Source organism: Dicentrarchus labrax, unplaced genomic scaffold (assembly GCF_905237075.1).
Source record: "Dicentrarchus labrax unplaced genomic scaffold, dlabrax2021, whole genome shotgun sequence".
Classification (NCBI taxonomy): domain Eukaryota; kingdom Metazoa; phylum Chordata; class Actinopteri; family Moronidae; genus Dicentrarchus; species Dicentrarchus labrax.
Window position 1 is genome coordinate 33,340,036 of NW_026136720.1, and position 19,190 is coordinate 33,359,225.

Here is a 19,190-nt window from a genome sequence, read left to right on the forward strand (position 1 = left end):
ACTAACTTGTAGCATAGCCTACTAAATGAACTGGGCAGGACATATTATTTAGCCCTGTAATATATATAGGAGAGAGAGAGAGAGAGAGAGAGAGAGAGAGCAATGGCAGTAAGGGTTTCCACATCAAGAAATTGTTTTATAACTACCAAAATAGTGTGAACAGATAAGCCGACGGCGCGGAGCGAGGGCGTGTCGGTCAGACAGTCTGATAACTGCACAGGTCTCTCACTCAACTTAATACAGAGAAATGTCCCACAAAGCAACGTTACAGGACCAAACAACAGTAACATAGTAACTGTAACTGTCTTTGGCAACTTATATGAGGAAAAAAAATACCACAGCTGTACGTGGAGAAGCGTCTGTCCTCCTGTCTGTCCTCCTGTCTGTCCTCCTGTCTGTCCTCCCGCCTGTCCTACCAACTCTTCCGTTACATTTCTGCCCGAAAAACAGCGAGTGTTTGTGATCAAAAATCACCGCGACCGCCAGCCCTCCGGACCGAGACATCAGTTTACTTTCCACCGGAAAACATTCTCCGTCTTGCGAGTGAGGGAATCAGACAGCGTCCAGTTTACTGCTGGTGATTATGTAGAATTATGTCATTTAGAGTGAAAAACGTAATTTCGTCACTTTCCGGGATGTTTGGTGGGTCAGGATCTCAATCACTACACATTAGGGCTCTGCAGTGATTGGCTGACAATGCTAGCGGAATTCTAAATAATTTATGAAATAATTTATTAACTGAATCTTTGTAGTCCAAACAAAGCCGACGTTGCACACCCTTAAACCACACAGCACCCATGTTGAAACTCTCAGGTCAGTCTGATCCTGATCTGCAGAGATAGTTGAGCCACACACACACACACACACACACACACACACACACACACACACACACACACAGACAGACAGACAGACAGACAGACAGACAGACAGACATTCCTTGCTTTATAGATAGATGATAATTAATAATTAACCTTATCAGTGTCCTGCAGCTGCAAATGACAACAGGGACCTGACTGTTTATTGATTATTGATCAGTTGGAACCGACCACTCATTATTGATCACTCTACAAATAATGAACTTTAATCTACAGTTGTCTAAAGCACAAAAACTTGAAATCCTCATATTGGAGAATATTGAACCATGATTAGTTTTGTTGTTTTATTGTAATCTATAATGTGAAACTGTTTAATGTCCGTCGTCTGTCTGTTGTTGTGAAGCTGCTGCTCTGAACAGGATGAACATAAACAACTGAATGAAGGTTGTTGAATCTGATGGTCAGTTAATGATCAGGATCCAGCAGATCAATATTGCCCCCCAAAGGCAAACAGCATGAACTACAACTTTGGTCAAAATTGTAGTTCTAACTAACATTTTAAATGTTTGATTAGTTTCTAGTTGAGTCTAGTTCGGTCTCAGAGAAACAACGATGTCAGTAACTCTGACTTTGACAGTCACTGCGCTCTCCCTCGCTGTCTATGAGCTTCAGCTGCAGTCAATGCGCTCTCCCTCGCTGTCTCTGAGCTTCAGCTGCAGTCACTGCGCTCTCCCTCGCTGTCTCTGAGCTTCAGCCGCAGTCACTGCGCTCTCCCTCGCTGTCTCTGAGCTTCGGCTGCAGTCACTGCGCTCTCCCTCGCTGTCTCTGAGCTTCGGCTGCAGTCACTGCGCTCTCCCTCGCTGTCTCTGAGCTTCGGCTGCAGTCACTGCGCTCTCCCTCGCTGTCTCTGAGCTTCGGCTGCAGTCACTGCGCTCTCCCTCGCTGTCTCTGAGCTTCGGCTGCAGTCACTGCGCTCTCCCTCGCTGTCTCTGAGCTTCAGCTGCAGTCGCTGCACTTCAGTGTCTGTAAATCCTGACTTCTATACAATTTGAGGAAAATGTAGGAATTAATTAAAACAAAGGGAATCTTTATGTTCTCCACTGGGAACTCTCACTGACTCCATCTGGGGATTGTTAACTGAGTCCATTGGAGCAGATAGTGATAATAGTTCATATATTACTGTGCTAGTGCTAGCTGGCTAACAGGACAAGCTATTACTGCAAAACAATAATGCTTAAATTCTTAATGATTTGTCTATTTCAACTTGCTACTCATGAAACATTCAGAAATACAGATTTAATGTAACAAATGTTGTCAGAAGACAGTTACTGCACTACCGATATATCTGTTTATGCTGATACAAAGAGAGCAGGCTCTGCAGTTTACGGGCAGAGGTCAAACAATTGGTCATGATTTTAAAGACATAAAAATTGTTCAGAGAATGCACATTTAATAAGCACATAATTGCTGTTCTATATAAAACACATTTGAACAGACAGTCAAAACTTGGAAGCCACTTTTCTCAGTTTCTCTGTTAGTGTAGTTACTGTGGTTAACCTCTGGGGGCAGTTTAGTCCAGACCCACAGCAACTCACTGCTGCTGACTCTCTTAATAAAGAGCCACTGTGGGTGGATTAAAAGCAAAACATATTCAGAAAAGCATTTAAAGCTAAAACAAACCAGCCCAAGTCACTCAGCATCACTCAGCGTCACTCAGTGTCATGTTTCCAGCACTGCCCTGTTTGAAATTATAAAGGCTAGTTCAATTTTGTCTGGCGAGCCCCAGCTGTGGAGACCGGCTCCTCAGGTGAAATAGTGTCCAAATAGGGTTTTAAGACATTGGGCAGAACATGTGAACACAGTTTACAAGGTCCAGACTGTCGTAGGAGTCAGTCAGTCTGATATAAGTTAATGGAAACACGTTTTCAGCTCCGATACATGTAAACATAAGAATGTGTGTGTGTGTTTGAGTCCATATCCATATGTGTCATCAGGTGACAAGCAGCAGGCGGTGAGCTGGTACCAACGAGGAATCATCGAACTGGAGAGAGGAATCGCCATCCAGATCTCAGGACGTGGTGAGTTCATGGATCAACAAACAACTGACCCACATTTTATTTAACATGTTCAATAATATCCATATTCCATTTTAATAATAAATAATACAACATTGTCATTAAGGATGTCCATTAATGTAATGATTTAAATACATATATTAAGCTAATTATATTGAGCTATAATCCGTCATATGTCCACAGTCTTCTTGTCAATCGGGAATCAATAATAGTTACTGTATGAGATTGAGTAGATTCTTTGAGATTCAGTTAAGCAGTGTTTCTGTCAGGACTAAATTCACGTGGTGTGAACGACTGGTTTGTTCATGACTGTTTTTATGATTGTTCTCTTTTCCAGGAGAGAAATCTGATCGAGACAGACGGCTGCAGAACAAGATGAGCACCAACCTGACTGCAGCCAAAGACCGACTGCAGTCTTTAGGTAGCTTTGATGGTTCCACCACATCAAACCTTCAGTCTGTCGAGGTTTCCACAGTCCCTCCGGCAACCCTGACCTTATGTAGACAATACTGGAGAACGTAACGATCAGTCACATTAAACAGACATTGAACAGACTCCATACTCTTTCCTGCCAGACTGCATTTTGTTTTTCACTCTTACACGAATGCAGATACGTTCTCACGTCCAAAGTTGAAATCAGAAAACTTCCAGAGATGTTCCAATACTGTTTTAGCGTAACGTTAGCTCTCTGGCTAGTAGCCTAACGTCTTTTTTCTCCTCCTTGTTGTTGTTGTTGTTGTTGTTGTTTTAGTCAGCGGGCTCTCAGGATCCGGGGCTCAGACATACATTTACACTGATGGCACTAACCCCGTCTACCACGCTTCCCACCTGCACTCAGGTACGTTACAGCACATCCACAGTGGATACATCTGGAAGAAATGTGAAACTGTTCTGCCCTCATTTTATTTCCTCTCGAAGTCACAAACAGAACAAGGTCTGTAGATTGCTGCTCTTCAGGCCGCACTGTCTCATGTTTGAGTCCCATAAAATACCAAAGTGTCCGATACTGCTGAATTCTGTGCTGCGTTTCCTGAGTTCTCCAGAATCTTGCAGCTGCCACAAATGCGATTAATTTGGCAAAAATATTAATACAATTTTGCTGGTCGGGGCCAAATTATTATGATTATGGATCAATAATTTATTGGCTATAATTTAATTATTGGAACAATACATAATAATATAAATCAAATATCAATAATCATGGATGTGCATCCATAAAACAGAAAATCTCATGAACTCATCGTTTGGTCAGCAGGTGGCGCTGTCTCCAGAAAGAGAGACTCTGTGAATCCGGCATCGGCCAGCCGACCAAAGCTCTTTCCAAAGACGTCCTGTTCTTCCTCCTCCTCTTCCTCTGGGGGCCTCCATCGCTGCTCCACCCTCAGCTCCCGGCGCCCCCTGCAGGGCAGAATGAGTCGTCACAGCGGGAGAGCCGGCTCCCCGACACTGCTGAAGAAGAAAGACTCAAAGAACCTGAAGAACGTGGACGGGAAGCTCGCCGAACTCATCCTCAGCGAGGTCGTCGACAGGTGAGTTGTTAATGTGAATGATCGCAGCAGTGTTGTTCTCCACATTGAGACTATAGACCTCCGCCCAGAAGGGACTATAGACCTCCGCCCAGAAGGGACTATAGACCTCCGCCCAGAAGGGACTATTCATGAATATTACCTGACGTCACTCACATTCTAACGTGTCTACCGCCATGTCCAGTACGTGATTCAGCGAGATCACTAAGTCTGTTGCAAACAGTGTTGGGAGTAACGGCGTTTAAGTATAATGGCGTTACTAACGGCGTTATTTTTTCAGTAAACGTAGTAATCTAATTAATTACTTTTCCCATCGTTGCAACGCCGTCCGTTACTGAGAATGTAAAGTGGCGCGTTACTTGCGTTACTACAATGTGGTTGAATGAAGCGCAGCGCTGTCAGGCTTTCTGACAGCCACACATCAGCTGCCGGGAGAGAGCAGGGTGGTGACACCGTGAACACCAACTGCAAACACTCGTCTGTGCAGTGCTCATTTTGTCTGTGGTGAGTGGATGTAAATATATTGTTAGCGAGCTAACGCTAGCTGCGTATTCAATTTCAATTCAATTCAATTCAATTTTATTTGTATAGCGCCAATTCATAACAGAAGTTATCTCAGGACACTTTTCAAATAGAGCAGGCCTAGACCGAACTCTTTATAACATTAATTACAGAGACCCAACAGTACCACCATGAGCAAGACCTTGGAGACAAGGGCAAGGAAACACTGCCTGTTAAAAGGCAGAAACCTAGGACAGATCCTCCGGCTCTAGGTGGGTGGTCGTCTGTCTCGACCAGTTGGGGTGAGAGAGACAGAGAGAGAGAGACAGACAGACAGACAGACAGACAGACAGAGACACAGACAGACACAGACAGACACAGACAGACAGACAGACAGACAGAGTAGTAGCGTTTCTTTTCATGGCAGTCGAGGTGCGAAATGTTGTCTTTCGTAGCTATTTACTGTATCCATATGAATCCGTAAATCGTTGCCAGCTAGCTAATGCTTGTCAGTACTGTCTATGCCGGTACTCGGTAGGAACTCAAGATGGCGCTAGTAAGCTGGGAAAAGAGAGGATGACGTAAAAGGTCACGTGACTGATATTCATGAATAGACCTCTGGCCAGAAGAAGAAGCTGAAGTTCACAGTGCAGCCATTGAGTTGCTGGTTATCAGCTGTAACTGTCAGAGATGCTCACCGATCAGTTTATAGATCATTGAACGGTTTGATTGAGGGAGTTTCTGTTCTTTACAGCGAGGTTTTCAAAGCACGACACCAAAAAAAAGATCAAATTGATTTAATAAAAGAACGGTACAACAAAGTCAATGTGCAAATAGGAGAGAACTTAGAGATTATTTTCTGGTTTAAACTGAATATCTTTGAGGATTTGGTCATAAACATTTTTTTTGATTTTATGGAGCAAAAAACTAATTGATTAATATAGCTTTAACCAGGTGTTCCAGACAAAAAACAACAGAAAGAGACAAAAACAGGGCTGATAAATGGACACAGTGAACCTGAAGTGAGGTGATGCTGTCATCGGTTAATCTGTATTGATTGTTGTATCGATGGTGTTCCAGCTGCTTGTCCGTGAGGTTCGAGGACGTTGCCGGTCAGGATTTGGCAAAGCAGGCGTTGCAGGAGATCGTCATCCTGCCGGCGCTGCGACCGGAGGTGAGTTCACTGACCGACAGAGAAACCGAGGTTTAATGTTTGTCACGTTGGACATTTACTGAAGAAACAGATTCTCTTCTTCTCTAGTTGTTTACAGGACTGCGCACTCCGGCCAGAGGACTTCTTCTGTTCGGTCCACCCGGCAACGGCAAGACAATGCTGGTGAGTCTGAGAAACTTCCCACTGTCAAACTTAACTGGTGCTAATTTGATATATTCTGTATGATAAATGTTTCCTTACAACAAATAAAATGACAATCACACCAGTAAAACACAATATCCACCATCAAAATGAGACGCCTGAATCTCTTCACACATCTTCAGTTTGACCTTTCAACCCAATCCAAGATGAAGACATATCTGTTTACGACTGCTTCTAATTAATGTTACCTTAATTTATCAGTTTGTTTAATTGTTTGTCCTTTCTTGTTTTTTTCGTGAACTCTGTGAAGCACTTTGTGTTGGCCATGAAATGTGTGATATAAATAAATGTACCGTCTACATCCAAACGTCCCTTTAGTGAAAATGAAACGGAACCACTTTACAGCACTTGGTGACATTTCTCAGGGCTGATGGCAGGACAACATCCATGACTAACACATATTAAGGGTTCAGAGTTTTCTGTACCTTTTATTGACTCCAGGCTAAAGCTGTGGCTGCTGAGTCCAACGCCACCTTCTTCAACATCAGCGCCGCCAGCTTAACCTCCAAATATGTAAGTATCTCTGAAAACATCCATGTTTCACTATTCACATTACACTGCCATTATTCCACCAAATAACGAGCAGATTAGAACGACTGATTGGCTGCAGCGACGTCGTCTGTGTGCAGGTGGGTGAAGGAGAGAAGCTGGTTCGAGCTCTGTTCTCTGTGGCCAGAGAGCGGCAACCCTCAATCATCTTCATCGGTAACTATCACCATCATGGATGTCGTTAGCATCACTGACTCTGTTTAAATAACGGTTGTGTGAACCCTGTTGTTGTCTGTGTCCAGATGAAGTGGACAGTCTGCTGTGTGAGCGGAGGGAGGGCGAGCACGACGCCAGCCGACGCCTCAAGACCGAATTCCTCATCGAGTTTGACGGAGTGAGATATTGAAAAGCTTGCAAAGGAATAACTTTGTGGTTTATTCTGGTGCAACATTAACTGTAGGAATCATTAGCAAACACTGATGGATAAATTCTTGTTCCAGGTCCAGTCAGGAGCTGATGACCAGGTGCTGGTGATGGGAGCCACCAACAGGCCTCAGGAGCTGGATGAGGCTGTTCTCAGGTGAGAAGTCTTATCTTAGAAATGAATGTGACAGGGCGCCCGGTTAGCTCAGTTGGTAGAGCTGGCGGGGCAGTGGACGGGGGTTCGAATCCGACCTGCCGTCCTTTGCTGCGTGTCATCCCCTCTCTCTGCCCCCCTTTCCTGTCCATCCACAGCTGTCTCTAGCAAATAAAGGCAATAAAAAGCAAAAGCTGAACTTCAGTTGAACACTACAGAATACTATAGAATCTTATTTTCTTTAATTTACTGCATTTAAATTAAATGAATGACTTCGAACAGCAGCTAACAGATAAAATGTGTTTTTATTTGCAGGCGTTTTGCTAAGCGTGTGTATGTCGCTCTGCCAGCCGAGGAGGTGAGTCCAACCTCCAGTTAAAGATATCAAACATCCATCTTTCAGGTTGGTCTGACTGATGCTGCTTTTGTTTTCAGACTCGCTTCCAGCTGCTGAAGAACTTGCTGGAGAAACATGGAAACCCACTGACTCACAGAGAGCTGAGCCAGCTGGCCAGGTCAACCCTCATCACCTATTTATTGATTGACTGAGAATAATATCATTTGTGTTCTTTTGTGGGTGGGTGGCACGATAAAATCATAATTTTTTGTGTCTCTTTAGGAGAATTATGTGTAAATTCAGACATTTTGAAAATGTCCAGTAATGATGACCTTTGTTGGAGCTTCATGTGAAGCAGACTCAGATGCAGTTTTTTATTATATATATATATATAATAGTTTTATCTCTTTATAACCAACAAAGGGCTGCGATGCACCTTGTTAACAACATTACCTGAACTTTCTGCTTCTGGTTTAGAATGACAGAGGACTACTCCGGCAGTGACCTCACCTCATTGGCTAAAGATGCCTCCCTGGGACCAATCAGAGGTGAGATACAGTCTTCAAACCTTAAAAGCCAGTAAATTGTGTTTAATTTGAATTTATGAAGGCTTAAATTTAACAGCAATTTTTTGTGTTTTCTTCTCTCCATACAATTCGGTTTAAATGTCTGTATCATATGCTGTATCGAAGTTTGTTTTAACCAAAAATGTAACTGCTTTATAACTTCAAAGCAGGAGATTAATAATTGTAGCTAACTTCTGATATAACTTCTGATATATATATATATATATTTTACATTCATCAATTCTATCTCAGCAAACAATTTAATTTTGTTTTCTTGTGCCTATATAAGACCTATAGTGTATATTTACACCACTGTCATATGGAACCTCTGCACAAATGTTTGGTCTGAACTGGGCTTTATGGTCGCCTTAAAGGTTTTATGAAGTATGAAACATTAACCTTCTGATATCTGCAGACCTGAGTGAGACTGCAGCTTCACTTTATTGTTCTGATGAAGAAACAGAAGTTATGTTTGTTGTTTGTGTTTCGACAGAGTTGCGGCCAGAACAAGTGAGGAACGTGAAGGTCAGCGAGGTGAGTTCACTCCACTGCAGGTGATGATGTAATCATGTGATCAACCAGTTACTGATTAATTATTGTCTGAATTGATTCTCTTTTACTGGGGTTCTGTTAATATCACTGTGTATTACAGGTCCACTCTAACACTGGGGGGTTGGTTGTGTTTCATTCAGCGAGACAGTTGGAGAACAAAATAAAATCAGCAAGCACTCAAAGTGACCAAGTTTAGTTTCACTGTCAACTGATGAACTTGTATCTCCAGTGTTCCTCATTAAACAGTGTATAAACTCTAGAGCTGTGTTCTATAATTGATTCAATCAATAATCTATAATCAATGGCACCTTATCCCCTTGGTGCATGCATCAGTTTGAAGCTACATGTTTACCATCCACTGTTTAGATCTACTTTACTACTTTTTAACTCTAGATTTGAAACAGATGAAGGATTTTAGTCATCGGACGTCTTCTGCTTTCTCCACAGGTCCGAAACATTTGTTTTAGAGACTTTGTAGAGTCTCTGAAGAAGATCCAGAGAAGTGTCAGTCCGCAGACTCTGCAGGTTTACGTCCGCTGGAACAGAGACTACGGAGACACTACGGCTGTGTAAACTACACAAACTGACTTCTTTTTGATCTACAGCAGTTTTATGAACCTTTGTACCAATGTTTCTACAAAATAAAGAATCTTCACCTTGTATATTTTGTTTCTTATTTGGCCCCTCAAAGACATTTTAATTTGAACTGTTTGTATCAGTGAGGATAAAAACCGCCATTTATTTCAGTTTTTTGTGTCTTTGTGTTCAGACTCCATTAAACACAGATTGATTTTACAAGTTTGGCTTATTGCTCCAGTGATATTTGTGCATCTCCATAAAGTTGATTGATACAGACGATCAAGTCTGGGTAACATCTGAGTTGAGGTGTTCTTGTGACCGACAGCCACAAACATCAGTGAAGGATCACAAGTCAGAATGTCCTTCACAATCAAGGCAGAAAAAGAGAATGTCGGGCCGGTACATTTATTACAGTAATGTTACACTGGAGCTTTAATATTGATGCCTCTATAACCTGCATAAACAAACCAGACCATCAACAGGAGGATTGATGTGGTAGTTATTCTTAATACCTCCAACGTGGGTGGATTTGGTCCCCAGCGTCCATCCCTGAAATCTGATTGGCTTCCCCAATGTCACCCCATTATCCTTCCGTCTTCCGCACTTTGTCTTCCAGAGGCTGTAGGGGGCTCCATTTTAAAGCTAGAGTTAAATTCTGGTATCATATGAAACCTACTTGCCTGAAGGAGGAAGAAGGAAGTTAAATAACGCTCCAAAGTTAGGCTACATTTTGGCAATGGAAAAACTGTTTTGTTTGCTGAAGATGTCATGTCAAGAAGTCTTCCGTCTGCAGACAGGCCACTTTATACTGATCCCATGCAGTTTAGGGCAAATACCATGCGCTATTTTAGTGTATTTAAGTATTTTTGCATACTGGGCTCCATAAACAGTGTTGGAATTGGATAAACTGGGAATGACTGGAAAGCTGAGACCGTTCCTGCCACCTGAGTGTCTGATGAGTGCCACCCCAGAATGACTGCAGGTTCACCCAGAACGTGGTTGTCTTTCCCTGCAGGTTATAAACAGAACAGCCCTGGAAGAACCAGACAGACCGAGAGCTGCACAACAGCCTAACGCTGTTATTGACTCACATCCCTTCCTGTTCCCACAATCCTCTCTCATGGTGTTTGTTCTCTTTTTATGGCGGATAGTTGTGCCTCATCCTCTCTTTGAAGTTGGGAACACTGACACCTGTTTTGACACAAGGGGGAGGCGGGGGCCCTACAGGTTAGTGAGCGTTTAGGGCCGACCGGCTCTGGACTGAATATACTGTATATATAGTGTAAATGTAATCAGAGAGATATCATGTGTCCACGTATGTGTTTGTGCTGTATTTGTACAATAACAACCAGAATGAAAACCTATGAAACAAAGAATTTGAAGAGATTCAATGGCTTTAAAAACTTGAAACAGAACAAATGACATCAGTAAATAACATGTATATATGTACAGTACACATGCACACACACACACACAGAAAATTCAAGATTCAAGAATCTTTATTTATCCCGAGGGAAATAACATACCTATGAATATATATATATTTTTGACAACAGATTGTCCTTAATGTTTCACACTGGAACTTTACCAGGCAGAAATCTGACAGCTCACACTTCCTGTAAACAGGGACACTTTACCAACCATGTGACCATAAGCAGAGCAGCAGAGATCATAACCACAGTTTTTTTCTTTTCTTATATCCGGAAACAAAAGTAAGTTCCTGTTTTCACAACTCTTTGTCATGAAGAGAGTCAACTGTCAGCTGTGTCAGTCTGAAGAGAATCAATGAGACAGTGAGTGTTAAATGCATTTCTTTTTCTTCTTCAGTTGCAGAGTTTATGTGTCTGTGTGTGTGTACTGTACAGCGGTACCTTTGGTTGGTACAACAGTGGTTTAAAGGTGCAATCCACTAATTTTGGCTTTCAAAACTGATTAATTATCAAAAGATAATAAATAATAACTTTAATATACATTCAAGTTCCTCTGGGCACCACCCTTAAAGAAAAACAATAGCCAATAATTGATTGATTCAGTCGTAAAACACACTAAACTATCAATTTAGAAATAAATATAACCAAAATCACTATTAATAGTTAGTAAGTGGAAGGATGTGGAGTTCTGGTATCAGCCAGCATGTAAACACACACACACACACACACACACACACACACACACACACTTCATTAAAGAGATAATGAAGGCAAACACAGGAAACACACAATGTACAATCTAACCAAAAAGAAACTAAGCTAAAGAAAAGGGTGTTTGTGTGCAAACAGGAAGTGACCCATCAGATTAATATGTCCAGTTAAAATCACACAAAATGAACAAGTTCATATTTAAAGGCCCCCCAACAACACACAAATATATATTTACATATATTACTTACTGATGTTGTTTTGTTCTGTTACAAGTTTTCAAGTATTTAATTTCCATTGAAGGTTTTCATTCTGGTTGTTATTGTACAAATAAAGCACAAAACACACAAATGGACACATCGCTCTGATTACGTTTACACTATATATACAGTATATTCAGTCAGTTATTATACAGCCCCATTTCCAATGAAGTTGGGATGTTGTGTAAAACGTAAATAAAAACAGAATACAATGATTTGCAAATCCTTTTCAACCTATATTCAATTGAATACACTACAAAGACAAGATATTTAATGTTCAAACTGATAAACTTTTTTGCAAATATTCACTCATTTTGAATTTGATGCCTGCAACACGTTCCAAATAAGCTGGGACAGGGACAACAAAAGACTGGGAAAGTTGAGGAATGCTCAAAAAAAACCTGTTTGGAACATTCCGAGCGAGGTTCACCACTTTGTGAACAACTGCGTGAGCAAATAGCCCAACAGTTTAAGAACAACGTTTCTCAACGTACAATTGTAAGGAATTTAGGGATTTCATCATCTATGGTCCATAATATCATCAAAGGATTCAGAGAATCTGGAGAAATCTCTGCACGTAAGCGGCAAGGCCGAAGACCAACATTGAATGCTGTGACCTTCGATCCCTCAGGCGGCACTGCATTAAAAACCGACATCAATGTGTAAAGGATATTACCACATGGACTCAGGAACATTTCAGAAAACCATTGTCAGTTAACACAGTTCGTCGCTACATCTACAAGTGCAAGTTAAAACTCTACCATGCAAAGCGAAAGCCATATATTAACAACACCCAGAAACATCACCGGCTTCTCTGGGCCCGAGCTCATCTGAGATGGACTGACGCAAAGTGGAAAAGTGTACTGTGGTCTTATGAGTCCACATTTCAAATTGTTTTTGGAAATTATGGACGTCGTGTCCTCCGGGCCAAAGAGGAGAAGGACCATCCGGATTGTTATCAGCGCAAAGTTCAAAAGCCAGCATCTGTGATGGTATGGCGGTGTGTTAGTGCCCATGGCATGGGTAACTTGCACAAAATACGACAATGGAGACCCCGGACTGTTGAGCAACTGAAGTTGGATTGTGTTGCAGGCATCTAATTCAAAGTGAGTGAATAAAAACTTCATTGGAATTGGGGTTGTAACACAGTGTCAATGAAGGGAACATTACTCTTTGTATATATTTATCTGAATGCATTTTAGCTGCAGTGACAGGATGTGGAAACCAGACAGATCACACTTCCTGCCAGATATTACCGTGTGAAAGTCACGTGTTTATATACATATATATGTATATGTATATGTACATGTATATAACTGACAAGCAGCTGTCTTTCTGTGTAAGTTGAACACTCAGAGTTGGACAAAAGAATTGTATATCATCCAAAGCAGCAAAAAGTGTGCTTGATACACATCTGAAGATACCACTTAAAATCAGTTGTTATCCTAACCCTATACTCTGATCAAGAGATAAAAGTCCAAAAAGAGATAAAAGTCAAAAAAACGGATAAGAAAAATAATAATAATCAAAATGAAGACTGAAGATAGATCAACAATGACAACTGGACTTCACTGAAACTTATGACAAAAGTTAATATTAATAATATTATTGTTACTATTATATGGGTCAAATAGACAGTACAAACCTCTGACCTGTATCTACAGTGTGGACCTCTGCCCTGTATCGATAGCAAAGATATCTGCCCTGTATCTATAGCAGTGACCACTGCCCTGTATCTATAGCACTGACCTATACCCTGTATCTATAGCAATGATCTATGCCCTGTATCTATAGCACTGACCTCTGCCATGTATCTATAGCAATGATCTTTGCCCTGTATTTACATCACTGATGTCTGTCCTGTATCTACCAGAGGTGGGAGTAAGTTACACATGTGCAAGTCACAAGCAAGTCTCAAGTCAATGCTATACGTCAAGCAAGTCAAGTCATTACTCAGGTCAAGAAAGTCACAAGTCCAGTCGTATGAAATTCAGATGATCTTCCCCAGTTCCTACATTAAAATCAGTTGAAAGTAGGGAACTCACTTTTTTAACTAATAACTTATTAATTTTTTACTACTTTTATAACTTTATTACTAAATTAACTTTAAAGGCAACACATGCATAAATATACCACACTAATACTTAATATCTGTCAGTGTCTCAAACAAAGAGTAAATAAAAGATTTAAAAAAGAAAACACAATAAGTCAGGTATCTGGCTGAGGCTGCCGACTTGGACTTCGAATCAGCTGCAGTTAGCAGGACCTGGGTCAGCACACATTCATTATGAGCCACTGTTGAGTCAACAGGAGTCAACTGAACACAACAACAAAATATAATGCAGTTGTGTGGATCTACAATGTACGTTGAATATGTACTGGAACTAAAAAAGCGGAAGTTGAAATTTCACTTCCGCATACAGACACTGCCCGACTGTTGTTCCTCATTCTTCATTACTTGTAAACTTATTAGACATAAGAGCAGCAGGTAGACTGTTGGGTGACTGGACCAGGTTCTAATATTCTCCAAACTGTCACAGTAAAAGTTTTGTTTTTCAGCTCATGATGACTGAGTATCACCTCAGTTTTCATCTTGCACCATCATTAGATCAACATGTGTAATGTATAAAAAAAATCAACCTAAATCCATAATTCAGGGTGTTGCATCTTCCCACAGTTATCCGCTTATCCACTTATGCTATGTGAGCCCTGCGCACATTGTTGCTAGCCTGGCTTTAAACACTTGGGTTCTTATTTCATCTGTTGTACTGAGAGGAAACAGGACATTTTGTTCACCGCAGAGTTGACTCGTGTTGTCCTCAATGTAACATTGGACATTTTCTTAGCTTATATTCAATTCAGTTTTATTTGTAAAGCGCCAAATCAAAACTCTCTCAGGAAACTTTTTACGTTGGACAGGTCAAGACCATACTCCTTTTATAAAATGATTTATATAAAAAAGTTGTTAACCTTTAAGTTGTGGTTTCATGATGATTTCATCTTGCATGTACAGTGGTGTTTGAGGTCATGTGCTGTAAAGCACTTTTATAGCCTTTATTATAAGAACTAAGAGCTGATGAAACAAAAGCACAATTGACTTCAGCTCTTTATATGTGTGCATGCACTTGGCGACAGTGGCAAGGAAAAACTTTTAAGAAACCTTTAAGAGCCAGAAACCTTGGACAGACCCCGGCTCTGGGTCGGTGGCCGCCTGCCTTGAATAGTTGGGATTAATAAAATGAATCAAGGACAATTTATTAGCATCCTCCTAAAGCTGTGCCTGAACTCAAACATGTCTTTCTTTAATTGAAAGAGGTTTATGCAATGTGCCTCTTCTAAACTGCATTAAGTCCAAACCACAGAGCATCAACAGGATCTCTAACAGACTCTGCACACAAATTTGCACAAGACAGCTTGTGTGTCAGCTAATCAGAACTCCTGTTGCTGCTCTGATACATTTGTGTTCTAGTTTTCCTTCAGGTTGTAAATACTGTCTTTCTGATTTTAGCAGTAAGCCACGATGACGTCAGAGGACCTTTTGAACACTCTGAAGGGTTTACGAGACGAGGACTTCAGGGACTTCAAATGGTATCTGGAGCAGCCTGACATCCTGGAAAGGTACCAAGCTATCAAAGTGTGTGAGCTGCAGACGGCAGAAAGGCGAGACACAGTGAAATTGATGGTGAACAACTATGAACTTCATGGAGCTCTGAAGGTGACCAAGAAGGTTTTAAAGAAAATAAACAGGAACGATCTGGTGCAGAATCTGCCAGACACCAGCTCAGGACCAGAAGGTCAGTCCCACTGTTTTTAAGGCCTTTGCAGCAAAGCAATTTTGGCACTGTTTTAGCCATTTCCATCTGCTGTATTTTAATAAAACTCCTTCTAGGGAATTGATCTGATCAACTTCAAATTTGGTCGGTACATGTTCATGATGAAAAGTTATCAATAGCTCGAGGTTTTGTCAAAAATAATGGTTTCTGTATTCAACAAGGAAAAACAAATGGGGGCCTGATTATAGCATTTAATTATGAGAAAAGGTTCAGGTTATCAATCATCATCATCAATATCAATTATTTGCTTGCAAGTTTGAGACACTGACAGATATCAAGTGTGCTATTTTATGCTTTAATTTAATTAGTGCACTGCCCGTAGGAAGTATGTATTGCTATAGAAAAGTGGGAGGTTAAGTAGCTTTTTCATGGACGGCCAAATTAGGTTTTGTTTGAAGGTGTAGCAGCTAGCTACAGACGAACATCCACAGATTCTGATTCCAGTTTTTTGTCCTCGCGTATCCGGATCTCCAGACTCGGTCCGGACTCGTTCAGTGTTAGTAATCCACAATAGTCAGTTTAGAAGCACAGAACGGGACCGAAGAACGGGACCGAACAGCCGTCAAAATCCGCTGCAGGTATAAAGCTGCTCGCGCCGCTGCAGGTATAGATCAGCGTGTTTCTTAAGGTGTGTCGTGGGGGTCGGCTCTGCAGTGATTGGCTCTGGTGCGCACATGGCTATGGTGGCTATGGTTGACAATGCTAGCGGAATTCGTAAATCATTTATGAAATAATTTATTAACGGTATCTTTGTAGTCCAAACAAAGCCGACGTTGCACACCCTTAAACCACACAGCAGCCATGTTGAAACTCTCAGGTCAGTCTGATCCTGATCTGCAGAGATAGTTGAGCCACACACACACAGATAACCAATCAGATAAGAGTGATGCATTTGCTAACAAATGAAAGATGGTTGATTGACTGAGCGATATATTTACGTCAGTAAATTTAATTACAGTTTTTCCTTTTTTGCTGTTTTTGTTTATAATAATCACGTTTTAGTAATTTATTAATAGGAATTCATTAAATTTCAAATAAAGTTATATCATCTCATAACTTGTCTTTATAGTCGATCACATTCTTTATTATTTTGTAGTTTTCTGAGTTACACAGAGGTCACACTTCAACTAATCAGCTACCAAAGATGAAATTAGATAACCTACAGCACATACCACACAGAGACGTTTAAAAACCACACACACATATATATATATCACAATCTCTCTCTCTCTCTCTCTCTCTCTCTCTCTCTCTCTCTCTCTCTCACTCACTCACTCACTCAGGGTCAGTGGATGTCAATGATGTTGGAGAGACTTCAGAGAGAAGAGGACCATCCTCCTCTCAGAGTGAAGGTAAAGCTGCTGTATTCTCTGGTGTATATGGAAGCGCTGACAGACCAATTGTAGTTCTTACATTTGAAAAAATTAAATGTAAGTAAGTTTTACTTTACATCTTCGTGAAAGCAAAGACAGGAGAACTAGACGAGAAAGCACAAAAACGAAAAAAGGGAAGTTAGTAACATGCATTAATGGAACATGAATGAGTGCAGAAAGAGAGAGAGAGGAAGAGAGGAGCTCAGTGCACCATGGGAAATCCCTCGATAGTCCAGGCCTATAGCAGCATAACTAAGGGATGGTTCAGGACTCACCTGATCCAGCCCTAACTATAAGCTTTATCAAAGAGGAATGTCTTAAGCCTACTCTTAAATGTGGTGAGGGTGTCTGCCTCCCGAACCACAACTGGAAGCTGGTTCCACAGGAGAGGAGCTTGGTAACTGAAGGCTCTGGCTCCTGTTCTACTTTTAGAGACTATAGGAACCACAAGTAGCCCAGCATTCAGAGAATGTAGTGTTCTAGTGGGGTAATAGGGTGCAATGAGCTCTTTAAGATTTGAAGGGGCCTGATCATGAAGAGCTTTGTAGGTGAGGAGGAGGATTTTAAATTCTATTCTACATTTTACAGGGAGCCAATGCAGAGAAGCTAGCGCAGGAGAGATGTGATCTCTTTTTCTAGTTCCTGTCAGTACTCGTGCTGCAGCGTTCTGAATTAATTGGAGCGTTTTAATGGACTTATTGGGGCAACCTGATAATAAAGAGTTGCAGTAATCCAGCCTTGAAGTAACAAATGCATGGATTAGTTTTTCTGCATCTGTCTGTGATAGGATGTGTCTAATTTTTCTAATATTACGTAAATGAAAGAAGGCAGTCCTAGAGGTCTGCTTTATGTGGGAGTTAAATGACAAATCCTGATCAAAGATAACTCCAAGATTCCTGACAGTGGGGCTAGAGGCCAAGTTAATGCCATCTAGAGTAACTATATCTTTAGACAGTGAGTCTCTAAGGTTTTTGGGGCCAAGAACAAGAATTCAAGAAAGTTTAACATCAGAAAATTGCAGGTCATCCAGGATTTTATGCCCTTAAGACATGTTTGTAATTTAGATAATTGATTAATTTCATTGGGCTTGATTGATAGATATAACTGCGTATCATCTGCATAACAGTGAAAGTTAATGGAGTGATTCCTAATAATGTTGCCTAAAGGGAGCATATATAAAGTAAATAGTATTGGTCCAAGTACAGAACCTTGTGGAACTCCATGACTAACTGTAGTGTTTATTGAAGATTCATCGTTAACATGTACAAATTGCGAGCGATCTGATAAATATGACTTAAACCAGCTTAGTGCGGTTCCTTTAATGCCAATTGGATGCTCAAGTCTCTGTAAAAGAATATTATGGTCAATGGTGTCAAATGCAGCACTAAGATCTAATAATACAAGTACAGAGACAAGTCCATTGTCAGAAGCAGTCAGAAGGTCATTATTAACTTTAACCAGAGCTGTCTCTGTGCTATGATGAACTCTAAATCCTGACTGAAAATCCTCAAATAAACTATTGTTATGTAGAAAGTCACACAACTCTTTGGCGACTACTTTCTCCAGAATCTTAGAGAGGAAGGGGAGATTAGAAATCGGTCTATAGTTGGCTAGTTCTCAGCTGACAAGAGTAGCACCCTGTGTTCTTCTGCTGCTGTTGCCCATCAGCTTCAAGGTTCGATGTGTCAGAGATGGTCTTCTGCATACCATACGAGTGGTTATTTGAGTTACTGTTGCCTTTCTATCATCTTGAACCAGTCTGGCCATTCTCCTCTAATCTCTGGCATCACCAAGGCATTCTTGCCTAGAGAATTGCCACTCACTGGATATTTTCTCTTTTTCTGACCATTCTCTGTAAATCCTAGAGATTGTTGTGTGTTAAAATCCCAGTAGATTAGCAGTTTCTGAAATACTCAGACCAGCCCAATATGATTCCTTTTTGTAAAGTTAATTATTGAAGGTCTTTGTTTATACATTATATTAGAAATTACTTCAGCAGTTAACAGGATCCACATCCCAGATCTCACAAGCGCACAATTGAACCACTGCACTTGGTGGTGGCTGGCCAATGGATCTGAGTAATCGCACCAGTTTTATGTAGCAGCTGTAGTATGGTTCCACTCAGGCTGAAGAACACCATTCATAGCAGGAATCAGCATCTGCACCTTTATGTCCTATAAGAGTAGCACAG

The 19,190-nt window shown here is 41.0% G+C and overlaps 2 protein-coding genes across 3 annotated transcripts in view; both read left to right on the forward strand.

The window, feature by feature from the left end:
* spast (spastin) overlaps positions 1-9,478 on the forward strand; it is a 10,616-nt gene extending 1,138 nt beyond the window's left edge. Inside the window, exons 2-16 of one of the 2 annotated variants that reach the window (XM_051382169.1) lie at positions 2,813-2,896; positions 3,231-3,314; positions 3,645-3,731; positions 4,146-4,422; positions 6,001-6,094; positions 6,182-6,256; positions 6,737-6,808; positions 6,925-7,000; positions 7,087-7,178; positions 7,285-7,364; positions 7,677-7,719; positions 7,797-7,876; positions 8,176-8,246; positions 8,758-8,798; positions 9,264-9,478. In XM_051382169.1, coding sequence (XP_051238129.1) covers positions 2,813-2,896; positions 3,231-3,314; positions 3,645-3,731; positions 4,146-4,422; positions 6,001-6,094; positions 6,182-6,256; positions 6,737-6,808; positions 6,925-7,000; positions 7,087-7,178; positions 7,285-7,364; positions 7,677-7,719; positions 7,797-7,876; positions 8,176-8,246; positions 8,758-8,798; positions 9,264-9,389 — 1,382 coding nt within the window. In that variant the 3' untranslated portion in view covers positions 9,390-9,478. The remainder of the gene's footprint in view (positions 1-2,812; positions 2,897-3,230; positions 3,315-3,644; positions 3,732-4,145; positions 4,423-6,000; positions 6,095-6,181; positions 6,257-6,736; positions 6,809-6,924; positions 7,001-7,086; positions 7,179-7,284; positions 7,365-7,676; positions 7,720-7,796; positions 7,877-8,175; positions 8,247-8,757; positions 8,799-9,263) is intronic. The other variant, XM_051382170.1, reaches the window with a different exon arrangement.
* Positions 9,479-11,239: 1,761 nt separating this feature from the next.
* The window catches only part of LOC127353125 (uncharacterized), a 54,114-nt gene continuing 46,163 nt past the window's right edge, over positions 11,240-19,190 (forward strand). The window contains exons 1-3 of the mRNA XM_051382136.1: positions 11,240-12,899; positions 15,302-15,587; positions 16,910-16,978. Of these exons, the coding sequence (XP_051238096.1) occupies positions 15,314-15,587; positions 16,910-16,978 (343 nt within the window). The 5' untranslated portion in view covers positions 11,240-12,899; positions 15,302-15,313. The remainder of the gene's footprint in view (positions 12,900-15,301; positions 15,588-16,909; positions 16,979-19,190) is intronic.